The sequence below is a fragment of the Piliocolobus tephrosceles genome, chromosome 10 (assembly GCF_002776525.5).
Source record: "Piliocolobus tephrosceles isolate RC106 chromosome 10, ASM277652v3, whole genome shotgun sequence".
Lineage (NCBI taxonomy): Eukaryota > Metazoa > Chordata > Mammalia > Primates > Cercopithecidae > Piliocolobus > Piliocolobus tephrosceles.
Genome location: NC_045443.1, coordinates 118757466 through 118772367, shown reverse-complemented (window position 1 = coordinate 118772367; position 14902 = coordinate 118757466). Strand labels below are relative to the sequence as shown.

The 14902-nt window shown below is 47.3% G+C and overlaps 1 protein-coding gene across 1 annotated transcript in view; it reads left to right on the top strand.

The window, feature by feature from the left end:
• OASL (2'-5'-oligoadenylate synthetase like) overlaps window positions 1-11900 on the top strand; it is a 19784-nt gene extending 7884 nt beyond the window's left edge. The window contains exons 3-6 of the mRNA XM_023204893.3: window positions 569-744; window positions 4388-4629; window positions 8061-8208; window positions 11133-11900. Coding sequence (XP_023060661.2) covers window positions 569-744; window positions 4388-4629; window positions 8061-8208; window positions 11133-11633 — 1067 coding nt within the window. The 3' untranslated portion in view covers window positions 11634-11900. The remainder of the gene's footprint in view (window positions 1-568; window positions 745-4387; window positions 4630-8060; window positions 8209-11132) is intronic.
• Window positions 11901-14902: the final 3002 nt, after the last annotated feature.

Here is a 14902-nt window from a genome sequence, read left to right as displayed (position 1 = left end):
GCCCAGGCTGGAGTGCAGTGGCGCGATCTCGGCTCACTGCAGCCTCTGCCTCCAGGGTTCAAGCAATTCTCCAGCCTCAGCCTCCCAAGTAGCTGGGATTACAGGCGCCCACCACCATGCCATGCCCGGCTAATTTTTGTATTTTTAGTAGAGATACGGTTTTGCCATCTTGGCCAGGCTGATTTCAAACTCCTAACCTCAGGTGATCTGCCCACCTCAGCCTCCCAAAGTGCTGGGATTACAGGCATGAGCCACCGCGCCCGGCCTCCCTATGAGTGTTGAAAGAGATACAAAACAGACATTAAAGAAAACGAGGGACGTTGAGGATATTCAGGGAGGACAATAGGAGGGGCCTGACGCATGGAAAGCCCAATGTTGGTTCTGGAGAGTAAGAATTTCACAAAAAGGACAGTTAGACAAGGCAAACATTTGGTTTCTGTAGATATGAGGTCTCAAGTGTCCCTGGAGGGATAACTCCAATGTATAAGGAGGCTCTCCCCAAAATACTACTTACCACCCTCTGGCTTCCTCAATCCCCAGTCTCTCCCTTTGCTCCCTCACTCCTCAGGGCCTTCTCTTCCCAACTCCCAGCCACCCCCTGAGATCTATGTGAGCCTGATCAAGGCCTGTGGTGGTCCTGGAAATTTCTCCCCATCCTTCAGCGAGCTGCAGAGAAATTTCATGAAACATCGGCCAACTAAGCTGAAGAGCCTCCTGCGCCTGGTGAAGCACTGGTACCAGCAGGTGAGGGGGTTGCCGGGATGGTAGGGGCAAGGAGAGGGAGGAGGGTGGGGAGGAAAGCCAGGGCCTGATTTTCATCTCAGGAAACTGCACCCAGGGGAAATGGCAGCATGTGGAGAGGGAGAGAATGCTAGTCTTTTGAAATGTAAAGTGAAACCGTCAGTGAAGAAGGTGGAAAAGGAGGAGAGGAAGAGGAGAAAGAAACAGAGAAGGAAGGAGAAAAATAGGTACTCTACATTATTTCAGTAAACTCGTTCTTTTAATTTTATTTTATTTTTATTTATTTATTTATTGAGACAGGGTCTTGCTTTGTTGTCCAGGCTGGTGTGCGGTGGTGCGATCACCACTCACTGTAGCCTCCACCTCCCTGGATCAAGACCTCCCTGGCTCAAGCGGTCCTCCCACCTTAGCCTCCTATGTAACTGGGACTACAGGCACACACAACCATGCCTGGCTAATTTTTTTACATTTCTTTTGTAGAGACAGGGTCTCACTATGTTGACCAGCCTGGTTTCGAAGTGGTCTCAAGCGATCCTTCCACCCTGGCCTCCCAAAGAGCTGGGATTACAGGCACAAGCCACCACACCCACCCCACAAGTTCTTGTTACCCTTCAATTACAGTCTAGGACTGGCAGATGTCAACTTCGCCAGGTACCATGGCCATTAATCACAGCAGGTTAGGGCCCAACAAGAGGAAGGATTTTTTTAATTCCACCCCAGGAGTCAAAAAGAGGGCATGTGTGAGTGTAAACCGCCCTCAGGGACATTTCTCAGGCAGCAGTTCAGTCAGTTTTGGAAACAAGATCTGCCCCCAAGATGATCAATGGAAACTCCAACTACAAAACAGAACTCAGACACAAAAATCATTTATTATATAAAACTTGCAGAGAAGTTACAAGGGAATCAGACAGCAGAAGGAAAGATTTGATCCAATAAAAATAAAATAGGCCGGGCATGATGGCTCACGCCTGTAAATCTCAGCACTTTGGGAGGCTGAGGCGGGCAGATCATGAGATCAGGAGATCGAGACCATCCTGGCTAACACGGTGAAACCCCGTCTCTACTAAAAATACAAAAAATTAGCCAGGCATGGTGGCAGGCGCCTGTAGTCTCAGCTACTTGGGAGGCTGAGGCAGGAGAGTGGTGTGAACCCGCAAGGCAGAGCTTGCAGTGAGCCAAGATCGTGCCACTGCACTCCAACCTGGGCAAGAGAGCGAGACTCTGTCTCAAAAAAATAAAAATAAGAATAAAATAAAATGTAACAGGGATTTAAAGAAAAAATAATTACTGGCCAAATATGGTAGCTCACGCCTGTAATTTCAGCACTTTAGGAGGCTGAGGTAGGAGGATCACTTGAACCCAAGGGTTCAAGACCAGCCTGAGCAACATGGTGAAACCCCTGTCTCTACAAAAATTTAAAAATTAGCTGGGGATGGTTGTGGGTTCCTGTAGTCCCAGCTGCTTGAGAGGCTGAGGCAGAAGGATCACTTGAGCCGGGAGGTGAAGTAAGTTGAGCTGGGTAATGTTTTTATCCATTCACTAAGGCTTACATCTTACTGATTACAGGCATCCTACATTTTATATATCATGTAAGTTTTAAGAATATAAAATTTCACTAGTATTGGAGAAAATAACTTATATTACCATAGTTTAAATTTCTAACAAAATTATAATGTTATTAGTTATGGTTTACAAATCTGAGTGTTAAGTATGAACTCACAAAAAGTTACAAAACAAATTAACTTATAAATTTATTTATTTATATTATTTTTTTGAGACGGAGTCTTGCTCTGTCGCCCAGGCTGGAGTGCAGTGGCATGATCTCGGCTCACAGCAAGCTCTGCCTCCTGGGTTCACATCATTCTCCTGCCTCAGCCTCCCGAGTAGCTGGGACTACAGGCGCCCGCCGCCACGCCCGGCTAATTTTTTGTATTTTTAGTAGGGATGGGGTTTCACCGTGTTAGCCAGGATGGTCTTGATCTCCTGACCTCAGGATCCGCCCACCTTGGCCTCCCAAACTGCTGGGATTACAGGCGTGAGCCACTGCACCTGGCCTTATAAATAAATATTAATTCAAAATTGAATTTCTAAAGTCAGGGATAAAGTTTTTCTGTTAGTAAGTCAGTGACTTATAGGAAAGGCCCAAAGTTTCATTTATTTGGGAGATGAGAATTATACAAGATGATTCTGTGTTTGTCTCAAGGCCAAAGTGTTATAGTTTTTTTTCTCTAAACTTGGGATGTGATCTAATATTCATATATGATAGCCATAGGAAAATATGTCCATTTTACTTCCACATATCAAACTACTGAATATTTGACCAAAATTTTCACTTTCTGGCTAAGTATCAATGTTATCAGTGAGATTCTTCTTCTTTTTTTTTTTTTTTTTTTGAGACAAGGTCTCACTCTTGCCCAGGCTGCAGTGCAGTGGCATAATCTTGGTTCACTGCAAACTCCTCCTCCCAGGTTCAAGCAATTCTCCCACCTCAACCTCCCAAGTAGCTGGGATTACAGGCATCTGCCACCACGCCTGGCTAATTTTTGTATTTTTAGTAGAGACAGTGTTTCACCATGTTGGCCAGGCTGGTCTCGAACTCCTGGCCTCAAGTGATCCACCCGCCTCGGCCTCCCAGAGTGCTGGGATTACAGACATGAGCCACTGCGCCTGGCCTCAGTGAGATTCTTAACACAGGAAGTGACCAGTGTCAGTTAAGATGCTTTCTTTTGCAAGTAAGAGAAAAATACAAAAACCAACTCAAACTAGCTTAAACAATAAAGAGAATTATCAGCTCATGTATGAAAACCCCTAAACAGTCGGGGGGGGGGCGGGGCGTGGAGGGGGGCGCTTCAGGCACTGGAGAGGGCACTGGCTCTGTTTCTCTGGCATTCTTTCAGCTTCTCATTCCTCTATATGTCAACTTGGTCCTTTGGCTTGTTTCCCTCTTGGTGGCAAAGTGGCCACAACTGTTCCTGCCCTCATATTCACACATGGGAGGACTTCTCTTCTTTCAACCACTGAACAAAAGAACTAGGCTTTACTCTAGTTGAGCCAACTTAGATCGCATGCCTTCTCTTGAACCAATCATTTGCAAGGGGGAAAGGTTTATGCTGATAGGCCTGTGCCAGTCAGGGTCCATCCTGGAGCTGCGGGTGGGGGTCAACCCCTTCCAAACATCATGGCTACTATGCAATGGGGAAGGAAAGAATGTCTGCTAGAGAGGCAACCCCAATCTTCACTACAGAATCTCAACTATTACCATTTTTTCCTCTATCTAAGGCAACCTTTCCTTTCTTTAAAGAAACATTTCTCAGAAGCTTAATACATTAAAATAGATGTAAATGGGACTGGTTAGGCTAGGATGCTTGTGACCGAGCACAGCCTGCTCACACCTGTCCCTAACTTCATTCCAGGAGTTACATCTGTCAAGCACATATTGAAGCCCAATGGACTAACTCAGCCCTTTAATTCTGAAATGGTGAAACCTATGTCCACAGATGGAATGTGATGTGGCCAAGGTCACACAGCCAGTAGGCAGCAGAGCCAGGACTAGAACTTGGATTTCTCAGCTTCCGGTCCAACGCCATCCTTACACAGAATCTTACGGTCTCTCTCTCTCTCTCTGTCTTCCCATCTCTTTCAACAGTATGTGAAAGCCAGGTCCCCCAGGGCCAGTCTGCCCCCTCTCTATGCTCTCGAACTTCTAACCATCTATGCCTGGGAAATGGGTACTGAAGAAGATGAGAATTTCATGTTGGACGAAGGCTTCACCACTGTGATGGACCTGCTCCAGGAGTATAAATTCATCTGTATCTACTGGACCAAGTACTACACACTCCAGAATGCAATCATTGAGGATTGTGTCAGAAAACAGCTCAAAAAAGAGAGGTACTGGACCACTGTTTGCCCACCAAATCTCACAGAAAAAGAAGAGAGAGGAGCTAGCGTAACGTGATATAGAGTTTTATGGACTGGCTGTATTAAGCAGTAAGGCCGCCACCATAGTTGAGCATTGACCTCCCACACCAACACAGCTGGCATCTCAAGTTGGTGGCTTATCAAAGTCATTGGGGGGGCCATGGGGCGGGTATAAGCCTATTCCTTGTTTCCTAAGCCACCCTCCACCTTAGCTTGGCCCTCTTGCTCTCTGAAGACCATTTTAGTGCTCTGTAGGAGCTAGCATGGGAAAATGGAAAGAATCTTGGAGACTCAAGTTTAAATCCCAGCTCAGCCATTTTCCTACTGCTATGAGCCTCAATCCCTTATCCATAAACAGGAATAAACTGGAACATACGATACAGGATTGATGCAAGGGTTGGAGAAGATCTGTGTTAAGGATCCACAATATCTAGCATCTGCCAGATGCTAAGTAAATGCTTATATTGGAGCATGTGCTTCAGCATCCCATTCATATCCCCTCGGCCTTTACCGTTCTAGGGAAGGTTGGTTTCACTTCCAACTGTCAGCACCTGCATCCCTTTGCCAGCAGACCCACTCTGAGAACAGCCCTTCACCAGATCCAGTGGGAGTTGGTGGATAAATACCACAGCTCCCTCACCCCAAAGATGGAAGGAATCTGGGTCTCGTTCCATACGCTTTTTTCTTTTTCTTTCTTTCTTTTTTTTTTTTTTTTTTTTGAGACAGAGTCTTGCTCTGTCACCCGGGGTAGAGTGCAGTGGCTGAATCTCCGTTCACTGCAACCTCCACCTCCTGGGTTCCAGGGATTCCCCTCCCTCAGGCTTCTGAGTAGCTGGGATTACAGGCGCCCATCACCCATACCCGGCTAATTTTTGTATTTTTGTAGAGACAGTGCTTTGCCATGTTGGCCAGGCTGGTCTCAAACTCCTGACCTCAGGTGATGCACCCGCCTCGGCCTCCCAAAGTGCTGGGCTTACAGGCATGAGCCACCACACCGGACCCCATTCCGTACTCTTTCCCAAAGATCTCCTCCAGTTGACCACAGTAGTAATTACTTCAATACCCACCCTTAGTTGTCTGCCTTCCCTTCTCTGTCTCACTGTCTCACTCCCTTATTCGTGCTTCCTGGGATCACTTTCCAAATCAGCCAAATCCTTATGTGGGGATCTGCTTCAGGGGAAGCCCAACCCAGACAGCTCCCTATGTTAGAAGCTCTGGGCCTGTGTGAGCAGTATCACAATGTTTCGTGTTCTGTTATATAGTATTGGGTCTCTTTTGTAAGGAAGAAAAGCCAAGTCCGCTCATGAAAAGAGGATTTATTATAACCATGCCCAGAAAAATCGAGAAAGCATGAGGACCTGAGACTCCCTCTCTCTGTCACTCTCTCATGAACCACAGCACTTTCCCCCTCAGCCTCTGCTTCTCTCTCCACACCTGTCCTGCTCCCCTCTGCCTCCCAGGTATGAGGGACCTCCATCATCCCCATATCCAAACCCCAGAGGGAACCAGTCTGATTACTGGTCACAGGACACAGACCCCGTGTGTTGGGCCACCTGCCAACCAACAGAATGAGCCACGTTAGATCAGTGACCCCATCCCATGGGACAGCCTGGCACTTTCAGGCAGGACTGTTTTAGGGAACAGTGTTGGGAGGAGCCAGCCTGGAGCCCAAAGTCCAGTTCATTCCAGTAGCCTGTGTCACATTCTATTACACAAAGTCGCAGCTCCCTCCCAAGCCCCGGAGTACAAAGCGCTGTTTTTTGTTGTTGTTGTTGTTGTTGTTGGGTTGTTTTTTCTTTTTTTTTAGATGGAGTCTTGCTCTGTCACCTAGGCTGGCGTTCAGTGGCACGATCTTGGCTCACTGCAACCACGACCTCCTGGATTCCAGCTATCCTCCCACCTCAGCCACCTAAGTAACTGAGACTACAGGTGCCCACCACCACGCCCTGCTAATTTTTGTATTTTTAGTAGAGATGGAGTTTCACCATGTTGTCCAGGCTGGTCTTGAACTCCTGACGTCAAGTGATCTGACCTCGGCCCCCGGCAAAGTGATGGGATTACAGGCGTGAGCCACTGGGCCCCGTTCAAAGAGCTGGTCTTGATCATGGACTTGCAGTCACCCCAAGTTAATAAGCCAGCCCAAGATCCCTTCAAGCCAATATTCTTTAAAATATTTATTCAATATTTATAGAAAGGAGAGACTCTTGGGGGCAGCCCAACCTGTGCTCTGTTGAGGAGGTAGATGGGTAAGAGCCCCGTCTACTGGCTGTAAGAACTCAGGGAGATCTAGGCCGGCACGGTGGCTCACGCCTAGAGGCCAAGGCAGGTGGATCACAAGGTCAAGAGTTCAAGACCAGCCTAGCCAAGATGGTGAAACCCCCATCTCTACTAAAAATACAAAAATTAGCTGGGCATGGTGGCAGGTGCCTGTAATCCCAGCTACTCAGGAGGCTGAAGCAGAGAACTGGCTGCACCTGGGAGGTAGAGGTTGCAGTGAGCTGAGATTGCACCACTGCACTCCAGCCTGGGTGACAGAGCGAGACTCTGTCTCAAAAACAAAAACAAAAACAAAAAAAAACAAAAAAAAGAACTTAAGGAGATCTGTAAAATGAGGACAACCACAACAATAAAAATAACAGTCCCTACCTTACAGAATTGCTGTAAGGATTAAAATAGGTTATTTGCATAGGATTTGGCCTTGTTCTTCAATAAATGTCAGTAGTTGGTGGCGGTGGTGTTTTTATTATCCAAAGCAATTCAGCAGCTCTAACCTTAAACTTGCAAAGCCTACTCCCAACGTAAAGGGCCCCCTGCCTGAATGGGCATCTGTTATTCCTTTATCACACCTCTCGGGGCCTCATTCTTCCCCCAGATTCCTTGGAAACACATAAGGCACTCTCCCAAAGAGGAATTCTTTTTTTTTTTTTTTTTGGAAACAGTCTCACTTGGTCACCCAGGCTGCTGGAGGGTGGTGGCGCGATCTTGGCTCACTGCAACCTCCACCTCTTAGGTTCAAGCAATTCTCCTGCCTCAGCCTCCCAAGTAACTGGGATGACAGGCGCGTGCCACCACACCTGGCTAATTTTTTGTATTTTTAGTAGAGACAGGGTTTCACTATGTTGGCCAGGCTGTTCTCAAACTCCTGACCTCAAGCCATTCTCCCACGTCGGCCTCCCAAAGTGCTGGGATTACAGGCATGAGTCACCGCACCTGGCCAGATAGGAATTCTTGGAAATAGCATTGTCTCCATCCTGCGGTGTTTTGGGGCCCTCCTGAACATCCCCGGGATGTGGACATCACGATGCTCAGTGGCTGGACTAAATAATTGCTGAGAAGGTTTTTTTCTGGCTTGAAGGCCTCCAAACCATTACGAACCTGGGCACCCTTTTCCTCTGTTACAGGCCCATCATCCTGGATCCTGCCGACCCCACCCACAACGTGGCAGAAGGGTACAGATGGGACATCGTCGCTGAGAGGGCCTGCCAGTGCCTGAAACAGGACTGTTGCTATGACAACAGGGAGAACCCCATCACTAGCTGGAATGTGAAGGTAACGGCTCCTCTCTGGGCTGTCAAGGGCTTGAAGCTCAGAATGATAGACAACTACTCAGTATTTACTCATTCAGTTCTGTGCTGACAGAGAACAGAACTTCAGAGTCACTGTTTAAGGGCCAGCGGCACCACCCATGGGCTCTGTGAACTTGGACAAATTCTTTGGTTCTCAGGGCCTCAGGTTTCTTACCTTCAAATTCTTGTTCTCCTTTCCTTTCTTTTTCCCAAAAACTACTAGAGAATCAGTTCCGTGTTCCTGATCGTTCTTTGCATGAGTTGGGTCCAGCCAAGTCAGCTCAATCAGCCATTCTGTGCCAGTGTTGTGCTCAGGGATGGGGTAGGGGGTGGGGGCTGGGGGACAACACAGGCACAGAAATAAGGCATGACCCCGAAGCTCGGCCAGGCGCGGTGGTTCATGCCTGTAATCCCAGCACTTTGAGAGGCCAAGGCAGATCGATCACTTGAGGTCAGGAGTTTAAGACCAGCCTGGCCAACATGGAAAAAACCCATCTCTACTAAAAAAATACAAAATTAGCCAGGCATGGTGGCGGGTGCCTGTAATCCCTGCTACTCCAGAGGCTGAGGCAGGCGAGTCGCTTGAACCCGGGATCCGGGGGCTGCAGTGAGCTGAGATCGTCATTGCACTCCAGCCTGGACAACAAGAGGGAAACTCTGTCTCAAAAAAAAGAAAAAAGAAAAAAAAGACAAGACCCTCCCTCTCAAAGAACTCACCCTATGTCGTTAGGAAGCAAGTCCATGAAACAAACTCACACAAAACTGCTAGAATGACCAGAGAAGACAAGATACTCTGAAAACAAAGCAAAAAAAGAAAAATACTAAGTCATATTATTATGTGATGCCAAACCTATGGTATAGGCAGAGATCACAAAAATCTATTTTATTAACATCACACTTTCTAGTTTGCAAAGCTCTTGTCCAAGGTCTGTCTCAGTTGACCCTAACGGGCAATTCTGTAAAGTCAGAAGGTCGAGTATTATCACTATCTTTATTATTGTCATCATCATTACTATTATTGCCATTTTACAGAAGAGAAAACCGAGGCTCAGAGAGGTTAATTAACTAAGATAATTCTGCTAAGAGGCAGCAGAACCAGAGGCTCTGGGGGTCTGGAAGCAGAATAAATGTTAACTAAAGTCACCAGAGAAGATTCCTTTAAAAAGTTAGGGGTTGAAATGAGCCCTAAAGGCCAGGGGGAGATATAGACACTCAGAACAGAGGATAAGGGATGATGAGGGGCAAAGCATGGGAGGCTGGGATGAGCAAGATGTGTACTGGAACAGGAGACTGACCTGCTTGGAGCAGAAGGAAGAAGCAGAATCAGGGGCTCCAGTAAGGTACAGAGAGTATAAACGGGGACCCCCTGGCCAAATGAGGAGGCCCACACATGGGCTGGAAAATATACGCCTTTGGATTTTTCCTGAATATAAAAACCATTGTAGACTGGGGGCGGTAGCTCACGCCTGTAATCACAGCACTCTGGGAGGCCGAGGTGGGTGGATCCCTTGAGCCCAAGAGTTCAAGACCAGCCTAGGCAACATGGTGAAACCCCGTCTCTACTAAAAATACAAAACTTGGCCGGGTGCGGTGGTTCACACCTGTAATCCCAGCACGTTAGGAGGCCGAGGCGGGCAGATCATGAGGTCAAGAGACCAAAACCATCCTGGCCAACATGGTAAAACCTCATCTCTACTAAAAATACAAAAAATTAGCTGGGTGTGGTGGCATGTGCCTGTAGTCCCAGCTACTAGGGAGGCTGAGGCAGGAGAATCGCTTGAACCTGGGAGGTGGAGGTTGCAGTGAGCCAAGATTGTGCCGCTGCACTCCAGCCTGGCAACAGAGTGAGACTCTGTCTCAAAAAAAAAAAAACTTAGCCAAATATGGTGGCACACACCTGTGGTCCTAGCTACTCAGGAAGCTGAGGTGGGAGGATTGCTTGAGCTTGGGAGGTCAAGGCTGCAGTGAGTTAAGATTGCGCCACTGTACACTGCAGCCTGGGGTGATAGAGCAAGGCCCTGTCTCAAAACACAAAACAAACACAGAAAACATTGTGCAAAGATTTTTTATCTTGACAAATCAGAAAACTTGGCAATGCCAGGCTTTTCTTTCTTTCTGGCTTTTCTTTTCTTTTCTTTTCTTTTCTTTTCTTTTCTTTTCAGTCTCCCTCTGTTGCCCAGGCTGGAGTGCAGTGGCACGATCTCAGCTCACTGCAACCTCCACCTCCTGGGTTCCAGAGATTCTCCCACTTCAGCCTTCTGAGTAGCTGGGACAACAAGCATACGCCACCACACCCGGCTAATTTTTGCATTTTTTGGTAGAGATGGGTTTTGCCATGTTGACCAGGCTGGTCTCAAACTCCTGACCTCAAGTGATCTGCCCTCCTCAGCCTCCCAAAGTGCTGGGAATACAGGTGTGAGCCACTGCACCCGGCCAAGGCTTATATTTCTTCTGGAAAGAATCAGCTAAAGGCCTGACCCTCTCCAGCATTTTCCAGGTTCTCTCCAGCCACCTGGGGCTCTCAGGCCCTGGAGTGTAGCCTCTGGAGGTGATGAGAACACAGACTCTAGAGTCTGACTGACCTCAGTTCACATATCTGTCCTACTCATTACTACCTATGTGATTGGTGTTCAGCAAATTATTTAACCCTGCTCAGTTTCCTCATCAATAGCATGGGGATAACCGTAGAACCCACCAACTAATAGAGATGCTCTGAGAATAAAATGCATTAAGGGTATGGAAGGTGCTGAGTATACAGCCTGGAAGGTGCTTACCACTCCCTACACATTTGCTGCTGCTGCTGCTGCTGCTGCTACTATTGTAAAGATAAGGACAGATGAAGGGAACATTTGCATATCAGACAGAGAAGTGTGGACTTAACACCTCTCCTTCTCCCTCTCCTTCCAGTGGGCACGAGACATCCATGTGACAGTGGAGCAGAGGGGTTACCCAGATTTCAACCTCATGGTGAACCCTTATGAGCCCATAAGGAAGGTTAAAGAGAAAATCCGGAGGACGAGGGGCTACTCTGGCCTGCAGCGTCTGTCCTTCCAGGTTCCTGGCAGTGAGAGGCAGCTTCTCAGCAGCAGATGCTCCTTAGCCAAATATGGGATCTTCTCCCACACTCACATCTATCTGCTGGAGACCATTCCCCCCGAGATCCAGGTCTTCGTGAAGAATCCTGACGGTGGGAGCCACGCCTATGCCATCGACCCCAGCAGCTTCATCGTGGGTCTGAAGCAGCAGATTGAAGACCAGCAGGGGCTTCCTAAAAAGCAGCAGCAGCTGGAATTCCAAGGCCAAGTCCTGCAGGACTGGTTGGGTCTGGGGAGCTACAGCATCCAAGACAGTGACACTCTCATCCTCTCTAAGAAGAAAGAGGGAGAGTCTCTGTTTCCAGCCAGTTAGTTTTCTCTGGGAAACTTCTCTGTACATTTCTGCCATCTATTCCAGAACTCATCCTGTCAGTCACTGTGCCCCATTGTCTACTGGGAAGGTCGCAGGTCTCACCAGCTTTATAATGAGTCATCCCAGGCCAGACGTGGTAGCTCACACCTGTAATCCCAGAACTTTGGGAGGCCGAGGTGGGAGGTGCGCTTGAGCCAAGGAGTTCAAGACCAGCCTGGGTATCATAGGCAGACCCCGTCTCTACAAAATAAAAAATAATTCACTGGGTGTGGTTGTGCACGTTTGTAGTCTCAGGTACTCGAGAAGCTGAGGCAGAAGAATCACTTGAGCCAGGAGGTTGAAGTTGCAGTGAGCTATGATCACGCCACTACACTCCTGCCCAGGCAACAGAGCAAGACCCTGTGTCTAAAAACGAAAACATAAAAAATAAGTAAATCTGTTTAAAAAAAGAATTATCCCAGCCCTGCCAGGAGGAGGATGAGGAGGGGTATGAGAGACTAAATATACAAATAGACAGTGGCCACGTGATGTACAACAACAGAACTCTGACCCACAACCTTCTTTAGCAATCAACCCCAAACCATCAGGGCAATAACTGGCAGCTTCTCTAATTCCTCCCCCCGCCCCCACTCCCATCCCGCTTCCTATTTATGACCAACCCAAGAAACCCAAATAAGCTCCCCAGACCAATCACATGGTTAGCCCTGCTTGTGGTCAGTGCACTTCCAACTTCCCCATACCAACAGCCTCAATCAGGGTATCCCTGAAGCCTTCCCATTTTCCTGCCTGTCTTCAAATCTCTGTCAAAAGTAAGAGATAGTGGCTGGTTCCTTTGCTAGAGCAAGCTGAGAATAAATAGCCTTTGTTAGTTCTCATTTGGGTGCTCTTTATTTCCACAGGGCCTGATGCTGTCCTAATGGTTATTGCTTGATCATTTGAGCTTCTCAACTCTAAGAAATGAGGACTGGGGAAACTGAGGCAAAAAGAGACAAAGGGAGACTGAGGATGACACAGTATAAAAAAAATCACCTCAACTCCTAAAACCCATACACAAACAGTACATAACCGTCAGGAAAGTGCAGGAAAATGACAGCATCTTTATTATCAAAGGATGTCATGTGATCAGGTTTACTCCAAGCAATAAAATGTTTCCTTTTGCCCTCCCGTTTTGCCTAGCTTTCTGGTGGGCTACTCACCTACCATAGCATAGAAAATGCACATTACAATTGGTTATCAGCAGCCTCTGGTCAATTTAGCAATCATAATCTGTGTATTTCCCACCTCTGCCTTCAGGGACAGAAAAAGTGCCTCCTTTCCAGGAGGTAGACAGGCTGTTCCAGTCCCCAGCTTTGTGCCCTTCATAATGCCCAGCACAGCCCACTTTGTAGGTGGTGGGAAAATTCTTGTTTAAAATAAAAAAAGAATGAAAAATTCAATGTCTTAGTCCACTTGGGCTGCTAAAACAAAATACCATACGCTGGATGGCTCATAAACAATAAGCATTTATTTCTTACAGCTCTGGAGGCTGGGAAGTCCAAGTCAAGACGCTGGCAGATTTGGTGTCTGGTGAGGGCCTTTTCCTGATTTATAGATGGCAGCTTCTCACTGAGTCTTCACAGGGTGGAAGGAGCAAAGGTGTCTCTGGGGTCTCTTTTATGAGGGCCTTGATCCAGTTCATGAGGGCTCAGGCCCCATTACGTAATTGAAAGATTCTCCCCAGGGCCTGAAAGCTTAAGAGAATGAATAACTCCTCCCTCCTTGGGCTCAGTCCCAAAGCACAAGGCCACTTGCGCCAGCAGCATGCATCAGCGAGATAGCAGAAGCATGAAGAGAGCTGGCTGGAAGACACGTACCCCCTGAGGACTGAGAGAGAGGCCGTCTGGGTACTGTGTAGCAGTCACATCAGACTGAGACACTTCCTGTTTACAGGAGACTCTAAAACCCCTGCCCCATCCTCATGTGGTGCAGACACCATTTTAAGCCTCAGCCCACCTGCACACGGGTGCTCATTAAAAGAGCGTGTTGCTCCACACTGCCTCATGTTGTGTGTTGGCACGCTGTCGGGGTTCAAACCAATACGAGACCCTTTCACTAGTTACTTCCCAAAGGTCCCACCTCCTAATACCGTCACCTTGGGAGTGAGGACTTTTTGGAAGTTATCAGTATCAAAATGGAGTCACTTATGTCAAACCCTAACAAATGCCTGTCACAGAAATTATCTCAACAAGTTCCTCAGGCCGGGTGCAGTGGCTCACGCCTGTAATCCCAGCGCTTTGGGAGGCCAAGGCGGGTGGATCACGAGGTTAGGAGATCGAGATCATCCTGGCTAACATGGTGAAACCCCATCTCTACTAAAAATACAAAAAAATTTGCCAGGCATGGTGGCACACGCCTGTAGTCCCAGCTACTTGGGAGGTTGAGGCAGGAGAATGGTGTGAAGCCAGGAGGCAGAGCTTGCAGTGAGCTGAGATCATGCCACTGCACTCCAGCCTGGGCGACTGAGCAAGACTCCGTCTCAAAAAAAAAAAAAAAAAAAAAAAGTTCCTCAAAACCACAGTATTATAGATAAGCCACTTGCACAAGGATATTTGCCTAACAGTGGGTGTCTCCACAATAAGCTAACACCAGCTCCTGCAACAGGCTCCTGTAATCAACAGTACTTGTTTCAAAGAAGCTTATGTGGACTTTTTCTTTGTCTTTTCTCCTTGCCACAACCTCTTTTAATGTGCCTATAGTCCATGACAGCATGCATATCTCAAATTGCAATTCCTTGCAATTCTTGAATAAATGCTTTATTTTGGAGAGTCAGTCTCTCTGTTGTTTATTTTAGGGTACCAATTTTAACATATGAATTTTGGAGTAATACAAACATTCAGACCATATCAGTCACCTTCTTCTTTTTTGAAATAGAAAAAGCTCAAGGCCAGAGAGTTTATTTTAGTAAAATTTTGACATACCTGTCTTCAAAGATAAAACATGAAACAGCATTCCACAAACAAAAATAAAGTGATTTTGTTCATCTCCAGCTCTCTAAGGTGTTTCTTAGACCCAGCTGGACTGGGAAATTACTAGAATAAATGACATCGAATCAAAACCTGGGAACTAATCCTAGTTCTGTCATTAGCTCCTCAGGAGATTCCCTTCCCCTCTGGAAATCTCTTCATCAAGAAAAGATTGGAGAGGTTAATCTCTTAGGCCCTTCTAGCTCTTGCGTTTGAGAACCGCCCACCTCCCCATTCCCACCTGGTATCCCCAACCCAGTACAGTTC